Source organism: Hydra vulgaris, chromosome 15 (genome assembly GCF_038396675.1).
Source record: "Hydra vulgaris chromosome 15, alternate assembly HydraT2T_AEP".
In the NCBI taxonomy this organism is placed as follows: Eukaryota; Metazoa; Cnidaria; class Hydrozoa; order Anthoathecata; family Hydridae; genus Hydra; species Hydra vulgaris.
In genome coordinates this window covers 21,169,688-21,188,898 of record NC_088934.1, presented here as the reverse complement: position 1 = coordinate 21,188,898, position 19,211 = coordinate 21,169,688, and the positions used below count along the sequence as shown (strand labels likewise).

The 19,211-nt window shown below is 28.5% G+C and overlaps 1 protein-coding gene across 16 annotated transcripts in view; it reads right to left on the bottom strand.

Moving 5' to 3' along the window:
- LOC136072102 (fibroblast growth factor receptor 3-like) overlaps positions 1–19,211 on the bottom strand; it is a 69,183-nt gene that overhangs the window by 11,129 nt on the left and 38,843 nt on the right. For 14 of the 16 annotated variants that reach the window (XR_010644366.1, XR_010644363.1, XR_010644367.1 and 11 more), the window contains 2 exons: positions 16,221–16,457; positions 557–793 (listed from right to left, as the gene is read on the bottom strand). Coding sequence is in view for 10 of the 16 variants with exons in the window: in XM_065820403.1 (XP_065676475.1) it covers positions 557–793; positions 16,221–16,457 (474 nt within the window). In the remaining 6 variants the exon portion in view is untranslated. The remainder of the gene's footprint in view (positions 1–556; positions 794–16,220; positions 16,458–19,211) is intronic. The other 2 variants (XM_065820405.1, XM_065820402.1) reach the window with 1 other exon arrangement.

Genomic DNA, 19,211 nt, shown 5'->3' with positions numbered 1-19,211 from the left:
ATCCTGACAAAAACCACCGCTCAGGCTTACTTAGTGCCTGTGCCAAGTTTGGTATTGATTGGCCCAGAGGTGCTTACGCCTATAGCTAACGCCAAACATACAAACATTGCCTTTTATATATATAGAGAGATTTCTATATATATTTCTATATATATATATATATATATATATATATATATATATATATATATATATATATATATATATATATATATATATATATATATATATATATACGTTATATATATGGGTTGTCCATTAATTATGTCACAAAATTTTTGTTTGTTTTTGAGCCCCCTCCACCTCCACCCCCTCCGCCCCCTCCCTCCACAGCTGGTGCCCCAAACCTGGTTAAAACCACCGCTCAGGCCTACTTAGTGCCTGTGCCAAGTTTGGTATTGATTGGTCCAGAGGTTAATCAGGAAGTCCTTCCTAATTAACCTACTGATGGATATATATATATATATATATATATATATATATATATATATATATTTGTATATTTCATAAAAAATATAAATTATAAAAAAAAAGTTAAATGTTTAAATATTGTTACTTTTAATAATTACTCCACACATCATGCCTTTCTCGCTAGCTATAGCATCAGATTTTGAGACAACCCCTTGTTTCATCCAACAAGTTCCACCATTTAAGGTGTTCCAGGTAAAATGAGTACAGCCTGGTGTAGAAGAGCATCTGCCGCTACACTCATTTTGCTTTGTTATAGCATTAGTTAAGTCCCGTTCAGGGAAATCACAATCGATAGCCGAGTTGCCATTCCATTTTATAGCTTCTAGAATAACAAACAAACAGAAAAAAATCAATATATATATTATCAGGCCTCGCCCACACTCCCCTAAAACGGTTAACGGGAGCAACTTAAGGTTCTCACAAAAGTATAACTTTTTCTCTCAGAAGCTTAATTATCATTGTAACTAAAATAAAAAACGCAGTCATCTTTAAAAATAAAAATAAACTTGTTTCATAATAAAATGTAATGCTTTTTAAAAGGAATGGCACAGTGGGCCAGATAGTGGACAAAACTGTTTTTCAAAATGTGAAAATATAAGAACTTTTTTTTTCGTATATTGTTGCAAAGTCTCTAACTAACTAAATTAAAATTATATTATGCTGATTTTTTACTTTTTTTTACAACAGTTTAAGTTTAGAAGCGCATTAATTGCATCGCTGTTGATTTTATGTTGAAAATTGTAATTTTTATGTGTTTTTTTTTATCTGATCCATTTTACTTTTACAACATTTAATTTAAACAATTCTTGTAAATCTTCATTAGTACATCAATAATTTAAAGTTTGATGCAAATATTAATTAAATGATATATTTATTAAAGTTGGCATACTGTAGTTTATACTGTATACTCATTTTACTCAACTATTCATGAAAAATTAATTGAAAATGTTCTAGAACTTTTAAATGAAGGCAACTGACATTTAACTATGTAGCCTACAAATTGTGTATATCTATGAAGAATAAATGTATGTAATTTTTTTTGCAACTGCAACTGCAATATTTATTTTAATGGTGTATACTTAGCAAAATCTGTAATTGTGGCACAGGTTTTTATGTTAGGGGAGGGGGGAATGGTTTTTTTTTTCAATATTTTATATTATATTTACAAAAATTTATATTATATTTTATAATAAAGTTCAATAATAAGGAAAAAAGTTTGGAGAGAGAGAGAGAGGGGGTGTGTGTGCAATGCACAGCAGACCAGAACAGCTATTTTTGAAGAAAAACTAATATAGAATTTAACCGATATTGTTATACTAACTAAATTTGGAATTAGTAAAAATATAAGGTCTCCGCTTCGAGGGATATTTTTTTATTATTGATTGCTATGGATACTTCATTCTTTATAGCAACAAGCTTTTTGTTGTCATATTCAGTTTTATAAAAACTTCATAAAATACTCTGTATTTGCACGAATGTTAAATATAACTGTGAATTTAATATATTACAACAAACTTCATTTATAAATTAAAGTATTGTAAACTAGTGGCTTAGGAAGGTAAAGAAAGTTAGGTGGGCTGAAAAAAAACAAGGGGGGCTAAATCAAGCAAAGATAAAACATTGTAATTGTAAATAATTTATAAAACACTGCACTGTAGTTATACCAACAATAATTCAAATTAAAACAACAAAATTGTTCTAATAAAGAATGTAACTTAGACATGTTTAAAGCTTAACAATTTTAATAGTTGAATTGCTTCATGAATTTTATTAGAATTTGATACTGGTTTTCTCAAACTGCTAATATATGGATCAGATGAACATAGTAGTCATATTAGTATGTCTTGATTATTCTTCACTCTGAACATTTTACAACTAAAATGTTCACAATTTTTTAAAAAAAGTTTGTTTGTTGCTTCTTGAACTTCTTCTGATAACATGCCTATTGGAAGAGACATTCTTCTTATAACTGAATGACCATGAAAAAGAATTTTATGAATACTTGCTGGCATGTATCAGGCAACCAAAAAAGTTCATGCAGTTTTGCAGACCTATAAATAAATACACATAAAAACAGTTTTAATAAAGTTTATTCTGAAAAATAGTCTCCTTCAGGAAGAATAACTTTCTCCCATCGTGAAACAAGCTGGTATATTCCATTTTTATAAAAGTCTTGAGTTTGGTAGCTAAAAAATTGAATCAACTCATTTTCGAGATCTTTTCTATTTCGAAACTGTTGATTACTCATATGATTATCCAGGGCCAAAAACAGGTGATAGTCGCTTGGCGCAAGGTCTGGTGAATACGGAGGGTGAGATCGAATCTCCCAATGTAAACGTGCTAGAGTTTCCCGCGTGATTTTTGCAGTGTGCGGTCTGGCGTTGTCCTGGTGGAATACAACACCTTTTCTGTTTGCCAAAGCTGCTTGTTTTTGGTGAAGAGCAACCGAAACTCTATCCAATCGGGCTAAGTATATCTCAGCAGTAATGGTTTATCCACTTGGTAGCAACTCATAGTGAACGATACCTGCTGTAGTCCACCATACACACAGTAAAACCTTTTGTTGGTGAATGCTTGGTTAAGGAGTCATCGGTACTGGATTGTTACTGGCTAGCCATACTCCACTTAAGATTTTTAAATTTAAAACGCACAAATAAAACTTATGAATCACACTGATTGATTCTCCTAAAAACAAGCTTTAATTTATATGCAAAATCATCCCCCCACCACAACCAGTTTTCTTAATACATTTCTTAGAAATAGGCAATTAGGATAAACCGCACAAACTTTTTTAGTTACCTGATAATACCATGGAAATAAATTTACATACGTGCGAGCAACTTGTAAACAATACTCTTGGAATTTATCAGCATCAACATCTAGACCACAGGATAATGTACATAGGATCACAAAGAAGTTGCCAAGAATAGTTTTTGGTAAACCAAATATGTTAGATACTTTTTCAGATTCCCTAAAGAAACAGCATGCAGTGTTGCCATCATTACTAGTGCCAGAGCCATTAGCTTTAGGCATGTCAACAACCAAACAAAGTTCTTCAATTAATTTGCGTTGAAATTCATTCTTCTTTTTTTTTACAGACTATTTTTCAACAACTCCATATACTTGCCATTTCTTTATTTCAAATTTGTAGGCAACATGTAAAAAGCATTCCATGCACTTTATCCAGGCATGTAATGTTGACAAGCCATACTTAAGTTCATTTTGTAAATCGTTAATTTTTTTTTTGGCATGCAACAATGTTATTCATCTTGGATGGAGTTATTCCACACACTGGGCAACATTAAGCTGAACTTGATTTTTCAGACAGTGCATTAGCAACTTTTCCATCTATCACGGTTAATTATAATATATGTTGCACTGTTCAACCATTTGATAAGACTGTTAACTCAAGTTTTTGACCTTAAATAAACTGTTCCTCTGCTTTGATGACTTCATTTCTTTCTTTTACATATCTAAACCTTATTGGTCAATAAAACATTGTTGAAGAAGGACGAGGATTAAGCCAGATTACTTTTTTTTCTGTACCAATAAATCTGCTTAACTCTAATGGAACAAAGCAGGTAATAAACAGGCTTCCTTCAATACTAAGATTGTGTACATCTTGATCTGAAGCAAATTGTTTGTATATTGCCTGACCTGTTGCACCATCAAAACCAACTTTTGATCTTAAAGTTAATCTTGATACGCAACTTTGTGAAAGAACATTACTTTGTAAAGAGATTAACCTTAATGCAGTATGATTTAAGAGACTCTGCATATTAACTGATGCTGAATAACTGTCAACATCCCAAGTTTCTATATCTGGATAGCATTGTTTTTTAGATTCTTTAACATTATTATATGCTGAATACAAGTTATTGTGGCCTTTAATTGCTGCTGCAGATCTTATAAGTTGATATGCATTTTTAGTCAGCCCACAATCTAAAATTAAAGCAAGTGCTTCATCAGCTGAAAATGCTTTTGCGCCTGGTAAATTTTCTATTTTTTTACATTTTTTACTTGCAGCAAACAATAATTCTTCTGGTGTATTTTCTTTTACTAAACTGCTTATTCTTTTTTGTTTTGTTATAATTTGCTTTATTGAAATTGATTTTTGGTCTTCCGCCTTTTTTTAACTTTTTAGTTTTTGCATATAAGTCTTTATCTAACCAGGAGCGAAATTTCTTTTCAAAAAAAAATTATTTCTTTTGCATCTATTCCATTTTCTTTTATACAACACAATAAATTGATCCAATTTTAAACTATTACCACCAATATATGCATTTAAAATATTATTGATATCTTTAGATAAAATACACAAATTGTTTTTTCTTATATAATGGTGTAATTCACATTTTTTCATTTTCTAAAATAAAAACTAGACTGAACATTTCATAAATATTTTGTACATGAATTTATAGAAGAGTTACTATACTAAAAAACAATATAATTACCTTAAAAGCATTGCCTAATTTTTATAAAGTTATCACCAATGATAAATACTTTTTGATAAACTTTCGATTAAATAAATTGGTCAAATACTTTTATTGTTTGTAAAACCACAAAAAAATATGTTTTCAATAGCAGACGTTTAGCTGTGTTGGTGTAGGTAACTTGAAAATTTATGAACTTGTTTTTTAAAGAATAAAATGCAATAGGACTTAGTTTACGTTATTACAAAATAAGATAAAAATAATAATTTTCATATTTTGATCTTTAGCTGGTTTTTTGAAAATTTGGGTAATGTAAGAGAGGGATACATGCATAACGGCCCAGGTAGTGGACAAACCGTTTTTTCAAGTGTGTCAATTGATAAAAAATAAGAAATATAGAAACAATAAGAAATATAAGTACCAAATATACTGTACACAGTACAAATAAACACTACAACTAGTATAAAAAGGTTGTTGCTATGCAAAAATAGGTATCCATAACAAATAAAAAAAAAACCTACTTTCATAAGTATCATTGACTTCATATAAATACGCATAACAAGTATAGTGAAAATAGCATAAATAAAAAACCTGCAACTCCCAAAATAACTTGTTGCTATGCAAAATAAGGTATCTATAGCAACCAAACAGTAAAAAAAATACCTTCAAAAAAAGCCCAGACCTCATATTAGTACTCCTGCCAAATTTGATGAATATAGCACTATATATTTATACTTATAAATTCTGTATAAAAGTTATATACACTTTATTATAAACAGTTTGGCGTTTAATTTACACAAAAAAGTTATATAGAATTCAAATTTAAAAGTCAAAAAAAGTAAAGAAGTAATCAAGATAAATTTTTACATTGCTGTACACTATGTTGTTGTTTAAACAATTTTAAACACAACAGGTTTTTAGCATTTTTATTATCAATTCTTAACAACTTCTTGGTTCTTTTAATAATTAAAAGAACCAAGAAGTTGTTAAGTTGTTTAACTTAATCACTAAGCAATAAAAACAATGTTTATCTAAAGAATTTTTCTCATGCTGCAATAAATGACACTTGTTATGTATGTATTCTTGTTATGTTAATGTATCAAACATAAGCTTGCAGGGCGCGACGAATCAAAGAACATGCAAACATTTGTAAAAAAAAAATAGAAAAACAAACACCTCGTTTCTTTATTTTTGCATATGCAATTGTTGGCATTTGCTTATCGTTTTTAAAAATGAAGGCATTACATCAGCCATTTTTTTCAAAATAATTATGCAATGGATAGTTTTTAATCTATTATAAAAAACACATTATTTTGATAAAAAAACAATTAGTTACTAAAATTTAAAACACATTTTAAAGACTTTAAAAGAAACCATGCTAAAACATGATTACTTCCTTCAATAGCGTTGTTTTTAAGTAAAATAACTAAGTAAGCTATCAAAGAAATGTATGCGTTAACATAAGCATACAGAATTTTAACTAAAATGCAATTATTTAAAAGAAACCATGTCTAAACACTGCAATTTTTTTGAAAATTTCTTATTTTTCTTAAAGCAAAGTAATGTTTATTTGCATATTAAAAACACTTTTAAAAGTTTTGTTGAAATATTTATAATCTAATAGAATATATAGAATTATTATGTTTATTGCAGTTTTCATTTTTTATTGTGCATTTAACAACCCCAATAATATGATATATTTATTAAGTATTTAATAAGATATTAATTTTTTAACAACCCCAATAATATGATATATTTATTAAGTATTTAATAAGATATTAATTTTTTAACAACCCCAATAATATGATATATTTATTAAGTATTTAATAAGATATTAATTGTCAAAAACAACTTTTATTTTATTTATCACTCCTTTATTTTAATTTCTTCAAATTCTCAAAATTATGACACTCTAAATTATATTAATAAAATATAAAATTATTTTACTGATAAAATATAAATTACACTTTAAATTATTGCATGATAATTTTTATTTCATGTGATAAATTATATATTTTTTATATTAATTCATTTAATATATTATTCAAATTTTTTCTGGAATTTTTAATTGTAGTAATTCTTAAAGTGCCTGCATTCTATTACAATAAGAAAATATAAAATCTTTTATTATTTGTAAATAAATTTAGAGAACTAAATTGAGAAAAATTCTTTATTTAGTATCAATTACAATCGTTAAGTTATTGAATATTATTTATCATTAATTTGCGCGCACTTTGCAAATGCACAAAAAATTATTTTGGATGAAATAAAAATTGATTACATTCAACAAGCATCTTTAATGTATTTAATAACTTATTAACTAGAATAAAAATTATAAATGTCAGGTCAGGTTTTCCTGCTACTGGTAACATGTAACCCAGTACAATCTGCTTCATATCCTGCTGACATGTAGGATATGCTTTTTTAGGCTCTTGGTTGAGTAAAGGCTAGAGATGGTTCCTTGATAAAAATACTCATCTTGGGCAGATGAGTATTTTCATTGTTCTTGTACAAGGCCTCCTAGGCAAAGACTTAAGGGGTAAACAGATTCCATCTTTTGACCAGCCTCGCATCCCTATTCAATTCAGCCTATATCCCAGAAACAATGTATTTTTAATACATTGTTTCCGGTTTAGGATGCTGAATGCTGGATCTTCTTGACTCAATGCATAGGTTTTGCTTGTATCTCTGTTTTTATGACTAGGCAACTCATTCTATTATCTCCTAATTAGAGTACAGCTCTAAAACTCAGTTTTATGGTTCTGAGGCCGGCTGGTAGACAGGTTTCCCGAACTCTGTGGGAACCCTCAGAGAGGCTGATTCCATCAACAGCTGAAAAATATCAAAGTATTAACAGTGCCATGTTGCGCACGGATGTTGTTTCAGTTTCTACTTTTGGTGTGCATTGTCGACGCCACATTTGGAGCCCTTTGTTACGGCTTAGAGTTTATTAATAGTAATAAGGCAATTGCTTGGGCTATTAAACAGTGCACTGAGTAGGGTGTATGCTTTGAGTCAAGTTCTTTAACAAATTTAGAAATGACTAAAGTATCAAAAACTATAAAACACAAAAAACCATTGTCATCACCAAGTTCTCTAAACCTATCATTCACTAATATTTGTGGTCTTCGAAGAAACTTTTTATCTGCCGAGTTTATCCCTTGCAAAGTTCACCAGAAGCACTTGCTCTTTGTGAGACTAATTTGAGTTCAGCCATCTCATCTTGTGATCTTATTGTTGATGGCTATCTTTCTTTAATTCGTAAAGAATCTACTAGTCACATGCTTGGCTTGGGCATTTATACTCGTAAGAATTCACCCATTTGTCGGAAAACTAGGTTTGAATCCACAGACTATTCTTTTATGAGCTTTCGTTTAGCACCACCTCACTCTATCGCCTTTCTCTTTTGTTCTACATTGCTCTCCTTTATCTCAAAACTGCACCATTCATGATGTTATTTCTGATCGAATTGACCAAGCCCTTTCTCATTATCCATCAGCCAATATTGTTATTGTTGGTGACTTTAATGCTCATCACACTGAACAGCTTGGCTCTAGTGTCATTGACTCTGCAGGTAATAAGGCCCACAACTTTTACCTTTCTCAATCCCTAACTCAAATAGTCGACTTTACAACTGGCTTACCAGACAACGTGAATCATTTACTTTCTCTACTCGACTTATGTCTTGTTTCTGATCCTAGTCAGTGCTCAGTTTCTCCAATTTCACCAATTCTTCTTCATCATCATCATACCTCTAACAACTACCTTAAAGCTGACTAGGACTTTTTCCATGATTTTCTTCGTGGTGGCCCTTGGGTTGAAATCTTTGTCATCCTGCTGACAAATGAGCTTCTTACATAATTTTGTGGATTCAGGCTGACATGGAATCTTTTATTCCCTCTCGACGATTTCAGGTCAAGCCTCACTCTACTTCACGCTTTTCCTCACATTGTGCAGCTGCAATTTCCAATCAAAACCATTACTTCCATATCCATCAGCAAAACAATTCTCCAGAAAACAGACATCTGTTTATTGCTGCTAGGAACCTTTGTAAAAAAGTTAATCTAAAGCCAAAGCCCGCAATTCTTATGTCATGAAATCTCGTATTTCATCACAAAAATTAGGCTCTCGTGACTTCTGGAGAATCTTTAATAGTATCAATAATAAGGCAAATCTATTATTCCACCTCTCTTGTATGGTTCAAACTTTGTCACCTCACCTAAAGACAAATCTCAATTGTTTACTAAAAACTTTTCATCAATATCATCTCCTGATTTCACTAGTTGCATTATACCTGATTTAGCTGTCAAACAGGTTGATCCATTGCTTGACATATGTATCACTTGAGCTTCTGTATCAAAAGTGATTTCCTGCTTAGATTCTTTTACAGCATGTGAACCGTACAACATACCTGTTATAGTCTTGCAGAAGTATTCTCCGGAGCTGTCGTCTATTCTTTCAAAACTATTTAACAAGTGCTTATTAGAGTCTTGTTTTGCAGCCTGCTGGAAAGCGGCAACTGTTATCCAAATTTTTAAAAATTCTGGAGTGCAATCTGATTCGTCTAACTACTGTCTCATTAGTCTTCTTCCTATCATAAGCAAGGTTTTTGAATCTTTAATTAACAAACACTTAATTTCTCATCTTGAGTCTAATAGCTTACTCTCTGATCATCAATATGGATTTTAATCTTCTTGTTCTACAGCTGATTTGGTAACAGTAATAACCGATAGGTTTTATCGTGCATTAGATAAAGGTAAAGAGGTTAAGGTCATCGCTCTTGACATTTCTAAAGCTTTTAATAAAGTTTGGCATGCTGGTCTTCTCCATAAGCTTTCTTCGTACGGTGTATCTAGTAACATCTTTAAGATTTTTTTTTATTTCCAATCATAGTATTAAAGTTGTTCTTGATGGATAGCACTCTTCTTCATATTCTGTAACTTCAGGGGTTCCACAAGGTTCAATTCTTGGCTCTTTACTCTTTTTAAATTGCATTAACGATCTTCTAGATATTCTCACATCTAAGGTAGCATTGTTCGCTGATGATACTACTATTTATTCTTGTCATGATAAGAAGCTAACACTCTCTGATTGCTTAGAGGGGGCATTTGAGCTTGAAAAGGATCTCACTTCTGCTACAGTATGGGGCTCACAGTGGCTGGTGAACTTTAATTCAGAAAGATTTTTTTCAGCCAATTGTTATCCCAATAATTTAATCTTCCTATATTTATGAACAGTAATATACTTGATGAGTCATCTGATTCATATAATTAAGTCATATAATTAAGTCGTCTGCCAATCATTATCTTGCAATAATCTACAACCTTCATCTTTTTTCTTCCAGTAACCTCCAACTCTAATAGGTTGCTTGCAATCTTGTTGGAAGCAAAGATAATAAAAAAAAAAAAATCTCTTAAATTAGACGTTCGTCATTAAATAAAGATATGAACATCAGCGTTCATAAAAAAAAAGGTTTGTCATGCCCAGGGCTTGTAACAAGTAAAATCCCAAAATTTTGTATTTAATAACCAACTTTTTAAATGAATAAACAGATAGCGCGCATTAACCAAAAATTCTTGTTAGAAGCTGTTTGGAGAAGCAGCTTGAATGGGTCACCATGTTTGTTTTAGGAGAGCTTTTCTCTGCTCTTGCACTCATTTACTCCTGTCAAGGCCTGTATTATATAACATAATATCAAAATATGTATATATGTATATATATATATATATATATATGTATATATATATATCTATATATATATATATACATATATATATATATATATATATATTTATATATATATATACACATATATATATATACATATATATACATATATATAAATATATATTTATATTATTTATATTATATATATTTATATATATAAAATATATAAATATTATATATATGTACATATATTATCACAGGTGCGGTGACAGGCACAGCCTATAGAACGCAAATACTGCAAACACCTTTATATATATGCGTATATATATATGTATGTATACTATATATATATATATATATATATATATATATATATATATATATATATATATATATATATATATATATATATATATATATATATATATATATATATATATATATATATATATATATGTATATATATATATATATATATATATATATATATAATATATATATATATATATATATATATATATATATATATATATATATATATATATATATATATATATATATATATATATATATATATATATATATACAGTGCTCGAATTAAGCATATTACGATTGCGAATCGTGATTGCTTTTTACATTTTCGCGATTAGTTTTTTTTTTTTAAATATTTTTATATTTTCGCAATTTGTTTTTTTTTTACTTTTTTAACTTAGCATTTGTTTAGCCATTCTTAAAAGTACTGTTTTTGTCTAAGTTTTATTAGCGGTCATAAAGTACGCCACGCTAAATTTATCTTTTGAATAGAAGTATAATCTTTGCTCTCTTGCACGGAGATTTTATTTAACATAAAACACTTTTGAATTTAAGTTACTTTAAATCTCTGCTTGGAAGCCAATATTATTTTAAAGTTATATTTAGTTTGATTTACTGAGTGGATAAAGTACATCACAGTAAATTTACTTATAAATTAAATCATAACAACTAATTAATTACTACTGTTACTTACAGTTACTCAACTATTAAATTTACTTAATATACTCAAAGACTCGCAAAAATTAGCCAATAAATGTTTCTATATCTTATATGTTGTTAGCACATAATATAAGCTTCTAACTAAAAATTATTTTAACAAGATATCTTGAATAGAATATAAAAAACGTGATACCATTTTTTTAAATTTTATTTAAAGCATTATCAAGATTAAACATTTTCTATAAATATGCAAATTGTTTTTAGGAATTTTATTTAAAAAGAAATCTTATTTTTGAACAAAAGAATTTTAGTCTTCTAAAATTCTCTTATTCAAATTATTTTGAGATTGGTTTTTGAAATTGAAAAAAAAAAAAAAAGGAAATTTTTTTTAAAATTTTAACGCTCAATAAGTATAATTTTAATTCAGCAGCATTCGTAATACCCATTTTGTAATACCCAGAATAGCGAGCATTCTTGTTGAAAGTTTCTGATATTGTTACTGCAGCTAGATATACACTTAGTATATCAAGCTACAATAACAATATCAGATTTAGAACATAGTTTAAGTGAGGAAGTTTTATTTAAATCATTAACGCTTTGAATAGTTAATTATATTTTGTTTCTTGAAAATAATTTTAAAAGTAGAAACATTCTATTGCAAATATTAAACCAGTGATTAAAAAAGTTAAAATAAAAATTAAATTATAAAAAATTAAAATTAAAATTAATAAATTATTTTACTTCTTTTTAAAGAAATTTTTTCTGAAAATTATTTAAGCATATTCTTAAACTTAAAAAAATATAATTCGATTTATTAAACCAAATTTTTTTGTTTAACTTTTTATTGTAAAACAATTTGAATGAAAAAACTGAATGAAAACATCCACAAACCATTTGAATGAAAAACTTAAATATAATTAAATTTTTATTAGTACGCTAGATCAAGAAACGATAAATTATAAAAAAACATGGTATCTAGAGCCCGGATAGCTCTGTTGGTTAAAGCGCTGTTAAAATAAAAGTTTGGAATAATTATTGGTCGTAGCAGCAGGATTAGAGGTTCAAATCCCAGCTCTGCCTACTCACCATATGGGTAGTACTTCGGTACAAAGAGAACTCATCTCGATTAGCTCTGCTATTACGATGTTTCCTTCTTGACTAGTAAATAAATAATATACAGTGTCTCAAAAAATTATCCGACCAAATATTTTTTTAAATATCTTTCCAAAAAAAAGTGCTGTATTTTCATAAATTTAGATTTTTTTGGTAAACTCAAGATTAATAAAAATAAAACAACATGTTTTTAAATAGATTTTATTTATTTTAATGTAAAATATAAATCACAAAATTTTTAGTATTAAAATAAACGAACTTAGGTTGTTTTTTTATTGTCAAAAAAATATTCGACCAAACACATTATTTGATTCAAAATTAATTATTATATAACAAAACAACTATTTTAATACTTTGTTGGGCCTCCCTTTGCTTGGATTACAGCTTCTAGACGTCTAGACATTGATTAGACTAAAAATTTTGTTTGTACCAGTTGAATCTTTTTGCAGGCTTCTACAATTGCCATTTTGAGGTTATCTTTTTGGAGAATGACCAATCTCCAATATTTTGATCGAAAATTTCCCACAAATGTTCAATGGGAATAAGGTCCAGTATTGTGCGGACCATTCCATAACCTCAACATTATTTTCAGCAAGCCACTCCTTGGTTTTAGTGGCACTATGCATGGGATCATTATCTGGCTGAAATATAAATTCCAGATCCTAGCCGAAGTTTTCGAGCAGATGACTTCAAATTTTACTTTAATATGTTTCTGTATTGCACCTTATCCAATATAGTATCAGTAAATTGGAGTGTTCCGATACCCTTCCAAACCATTGAACCCCATACCATCACGTTACCGCCACCATTATTGAGAGTTCCTCTCGCACAGCCTATTTTGTAGTCCTCTCCGGCTTTTCTCCAAACATTTTAGGCTCCATCAGATGACTTAAATTTCGATTCCTCGCCTCACAGGATTTTTTTCCTGAAGATTAACGGCATGTTTTTGAACTTGTTAGCAAACTCCAATCTTCTTTTCATGTGTTTCTTACTCAAATATGGTTTTTTACACACAAGTCGAAATATTTTTTTGAAAATTTTTATTACAGTAAAGCCGGAGAAGCCTACAAATTAGGCTGTGTGAGAGATACTCTCAATTATGGTGGCGGTAACGTGATGGTATTATATATATATATATATATATATATATAATACCACATAGACCTGTTGCCCCATTTAAAAAATAAATAGGCAATGTCAAATAAATACCATACTGTTAACTTAATATACATGAGAAATTAATTTTCAGAAGCATCCTTATGCTTTTAAATAGGTGCATTCGTATTAAGTATTTACATGAAAGATATAGCTTGATTTGTAAATTTAAAGTTGTTTGAATATATTATTTTGATTTAAATGAACACTTTTCAAATAGTTTAAACCAGTGTTTCCCAACCTTTTTAGTGCCATGCCCCACCAAAGCTCATAAAAACTTAAAATCCCCCCATGTTACATATGAATAATTTTTAATACTATAAATTTTTCTTAAGTAGCATAAATGATATACTGCAGGAAGAAATCACAAAAAATTATTAATTAAACAAAAAAATTCAAACAAACAAAATATAGTAAACAATATATAAGTAAATAAAATAAAAAAACATCAGGTATTCAAGTCTAGAATAAATGAAATTTAGTGAGATCCTCGTGCTTGATGCTGGTAAGAGATTTTATATTAAGTTCCAATTTTGTTAGCTTCATTCTTAGGTCTCCCCTTTGTGTTATATCCAAACAATTTTTTTTTTAGTAGCAAACCAGTTATGGCACTAAATCCGCATTCAGCTAAATATGAAGAAGGAAACAGTAATAATAGTTTTCTTGCACATTCTGTTGTGCTTGAATATTTAATTTTGGTCTCTTCAAAAAACTATTCCATCGATCCTTTTATATTAAATAAAGTTTTAACTGACTCGTCATTCTGCATTTCTGCTAATTCTTATTGGTACTGCATATGCGGTAGTGGTGTAGTGGTAAAGCGCTTGCTTTACAAGCAAGAGGCTCCAAGTTCGATCCCCACCACGTCCCTGGTAGTACCGCGCTCAACTTGTTTCTCCGCGCAGCGGCCTTGTTTGTCAAGGTTCGTGTTTCGGAGTTATAGAGTTGAGAGAGGGTTATAACCACTATTAAGTAGCCTCCTCATCTGTAGTGGCTTTTTGCACCCTTCACATAGGCCAGTTAGTAAATTAGAGGGGCAATGGTTTCTAGTAACACATTCAACTATTGATGATTGAAAAATAGGGTTATTTAAAAATGCTAGCATTTTTGTGTGGATTTGACAAGTTTATAATGTTTGCATTCTCAGATAGTTGGGTCTAATGGTCTTATATGCTCTTAATCTTAGATCAAAACAAAGTGTTAGAAAAATTTACAAGCATCTCAAAATGACTGAAAATTGGACTTTTTAGGCGAGTGGACATTTTGCTTTTAGATATATTTGAGTTCTAAACTGCAAAAAGCTGCCTATATTTTGCCCATTTATTGCAGAGAGTAGTAGCTAATCAGAAAACTTATCTGTACAGACTTGTGGATGAATAGAATAATGCTACAGTTAGTTTCATTTTGGCATATTTTAGCAATTTAAAGATTTTTTCCAAAGTTGAGCAGTTTATAATTTTTTTCTAATTTAAAACAAGTTAATAAAAACCACTTTTTTAAAGAGAGAGCTATCCATAAAATAGTTCTAGAAAAAATGAGACACTTGTTGAAAGTGAGAAAAAAGTTATACAGCTCTAAAGTGGTCTGTTTTGACCATTTGTAAATCGAGGGGGGCCACTGTGTCATGTTTTTAAGGCTATAATTTCTGAACAGTTGTATTTGGAAGTCTGAAATTTCAAATTTAACCTATCTACATAATGCACATAACAATATGTAAAAATCAGGAAAATTAGAGATGGTGACCCACAAGCCATTGATTGAAATATAATGATTTGACCCAGTAGAAAGCGTAAGGAAAACCCAGGAGGTAAGTTTTATTTAAAATTCATTTAAATGCATATTTATTTTCTTAAACAAATATTATAACTATTTGAAATTTAATACTACAATATATATAATTTTAAGTTTATTTTCTCATGAGAGAGCCAATATAAAGAAGAGGTGATAGTGATATTGAAGAGATGATAGTGGCATTGAAGAGGGAATAAACATATTAAAGTGATGATAGAGGCATTGTTGTTAACAACTATTTTTTAGGATTTTATTTGTACTGTAACTAGAGCTTTATATTTAAGTTGTATATAAATTATTGATACATATTTGTGTATTTATATATATATATATATATATATATATATATATATATATATATATATATATATATATATATATATATATATATATATATATATATATATATATATATATATATATATATATGTATATATATATATATATATATATATATATATATATATATATATATATATATATATATATATATATATATATGTATGTATGAATGTATAAATACATATATAAACACACACACACATAATATTTGCACATTTTATTAAAAAAATATATACAAAATAAAAAAGTAAATTTGAATGTTGTAAATAATGTTACTTTCATATATTACTCCACACATCATGCCTTTCTTGCCACTTATTGCATCAGATTTAAAAACAGTCCCATATTTCATCCGACAAATTCCTCCATTATAGCTGCTCCAGGAAAAATGAGTACAGTTAGGTGTGGAAGAGCATCTGCCTCCACACTGGTGTCGTTTTATTGTAACATTAGCCAAGTCATGCTCAAGGAAATCACAATCTTTACCCCAACTGCCAACCCATTCAATACCTTCTAGATTAAATATCATATTTCATTTACTTCATATTTCATATACTTCATTTTTTATTTACTTCATATACTTCATATTTCATTTATATATATATAAAAAATTTTTCATATCAAACTATTATTTCAAATATTCAACAAAATACAAATTTATATTACAACGTTATAGCAAAAATAGTAAAATCATTTATTATTCAAAGTGGTAATATAAATATAATATATAAATATATAATATAATACATAATATAAATATATTATATATGCCAAAATATATATATTATATATATTTTGGCATTGGCCTTAGTTAGCTTTTACTCTAAGCTATTTTTTTATATTGATTAAAAAAAACAAAATACCTCTTAAAAAATTGAAATGTTTTTTATAATTTAAACATTTTTTTATAAAAAAAAAATGAATTTTTCAAACAATCTTATTTAAAAGCATTAATTTTTATATCTTTAAAAATTTTTTTTAAATGGTAAAAATTTTGTTTTAACATAATTTTTGGTAGTTGGTAAAACACAAACTGCTAACTGCAAACCAGTAAAATGCGAACTTTTTTTGCCAAAACATTATACTTTAATGACCACAATAGTTATTATATTTTAACTCTCTTCAATTCTTACTTTTATCAAATTAAATAAAATGGAATTAGATTTATTTAAATCTTACCCCGCTGAATTCACTGTACGGTACAAACCAAAAGCTGGTACTAATTACATTTTCTTGTGGACTAATAATAAGGATAAAGGTAACATGTGAATATAAATATATATATTATAAATATATATATATATATATATATATATATATATATATATATATATATATATATATACACATTATATATATTATATATTATATATTATATATTATACATTATATATTATATATTATATATATATATATATATATATATATATATATATATATATATATATATATATATATATATAAATTCACATATATATATTCGAAGACAGTTAATAAATAAAAAGGAAATATTTTTGAATTCTTGTTGCACAGGACACAGTGAGTGATGTGCTTGCACGTAGAGCACACTATCAGGCTGATTATACTAATTCAGTTCTGATATCATACATAGGTGATGAAACTAAGGCTGTGCAGTTTATTCATGGAAATGTTACTACATGTAATAGAGATTTTATCAGGACACAACCAGGTGTCATAAATTAAATTAAGGAAAGTACAGGTTCTGCCCATAAAATATACAAAGATATCATATTAACAAAAATAGCTGATACAAATATAACAGTAGTTCCGCATAATGTGGAACAAACCAGTATTACTTTAAAATCAACACGCAATTAACAGCGTTTATCTAAAGATAGTTTATACAATCTTCATGAATTAGCCTATGATACAAATTTTATACATAATAAAATAACACTTCCTCATTTGGTGGTAGTTATGTACTCAAAGGAAACACTGCAAATTTTTTAGTAAGTGCTGAAATTGTCTTAACTACCTCAGCAACTATCATATGATACAACATTTTCTTTTGGCGACTTTTATCTTTCTGCTTTGCTATTTAGAGAAACAAAGTTTGACCCAAGTCCAATCATTCCACTAGCTTTTATGATACATGTGCGGAAAGCACTAATGCCCCATTCCATATTTTGGCAACGTATGAAATTAGTATGCCCAGAACTTGCTTCAAAGAATGTTTTTATTATCACAGATCAAGAACGGGCTATTACAAAGGCAATCAAAGAAAGTTTTCCATCAGTTCCACATTTTTTTTGTTGGAACCATGTTTTACAGGACAGTTAGCAATGGTTACAATTGCACGGAGTGAAGACAAAAGATGAGTTGGCATATTACACTAAATGTATTGGATCTCTTCTTCGTTATGATTCTGAATCTTCATATAAAGTCAAATGAATAACAATGTTATCAGTATGGAGTCATCTTTTTTCTGAGTACTATATCAAAACAATTCATAGCGTAATAAATAAACTTGGATCTTGGAGACTTATACAATTTGATTTTCTTGAAATTACAACAAACCAATCAGAAGCATTCATTACTGTAATTAAGCGACTACAGGACTGGAAAGTAACTACTGTAGATTCAATGACTTAAAGCTTATATAGACTTATACAATATAGTGGAAATTTATCGTGCTCAAAAAGGAACTGACCAATATGAATTATGAGCCAAATTGAAAAGTACTAATGAAGAATGTGATCCTCATATTCCAGATACAACAAAACCAGAACAAATTGTTGAATGCATTAAACAAACCATCATCAATGAATATGTAAAAACTGAATACAATAAAAAACTCAAGTTAATACTGGATGTAAATACAAGGTGTAATAGCCTTCTTAAAATGTTGGAGCGATTTATTCCATTAAAAATATGTATATTAAAAGCACTGACGGATTTTAAACACAACAATATTAATAATATTTCAGAGGAGGAATATTTAGTGGCGCAAACTGTAGTAATGACGTTACAACCAATGAAAATCAGAATTAAAAGACTTGGTCAATGCAACCCATCTCTACTTGATGCAGAGGGTATATTAGTGTTTCTATTAGACGTTTTGCACAAAAATAAAGATTAGTTTTTGGTTAAAACGCTGCAGTATGTAACAGAGAATTGTTGAAAGACAAATTAAAATTTAGTTGGCTTACTAAAATATTTAAACAATCCATTAAGTTATAAACACGAATCAGTCCTTCAAACTACAGTTAAAAAATTATTTTCTAAGCTTTTTGTTGAGGATATTGA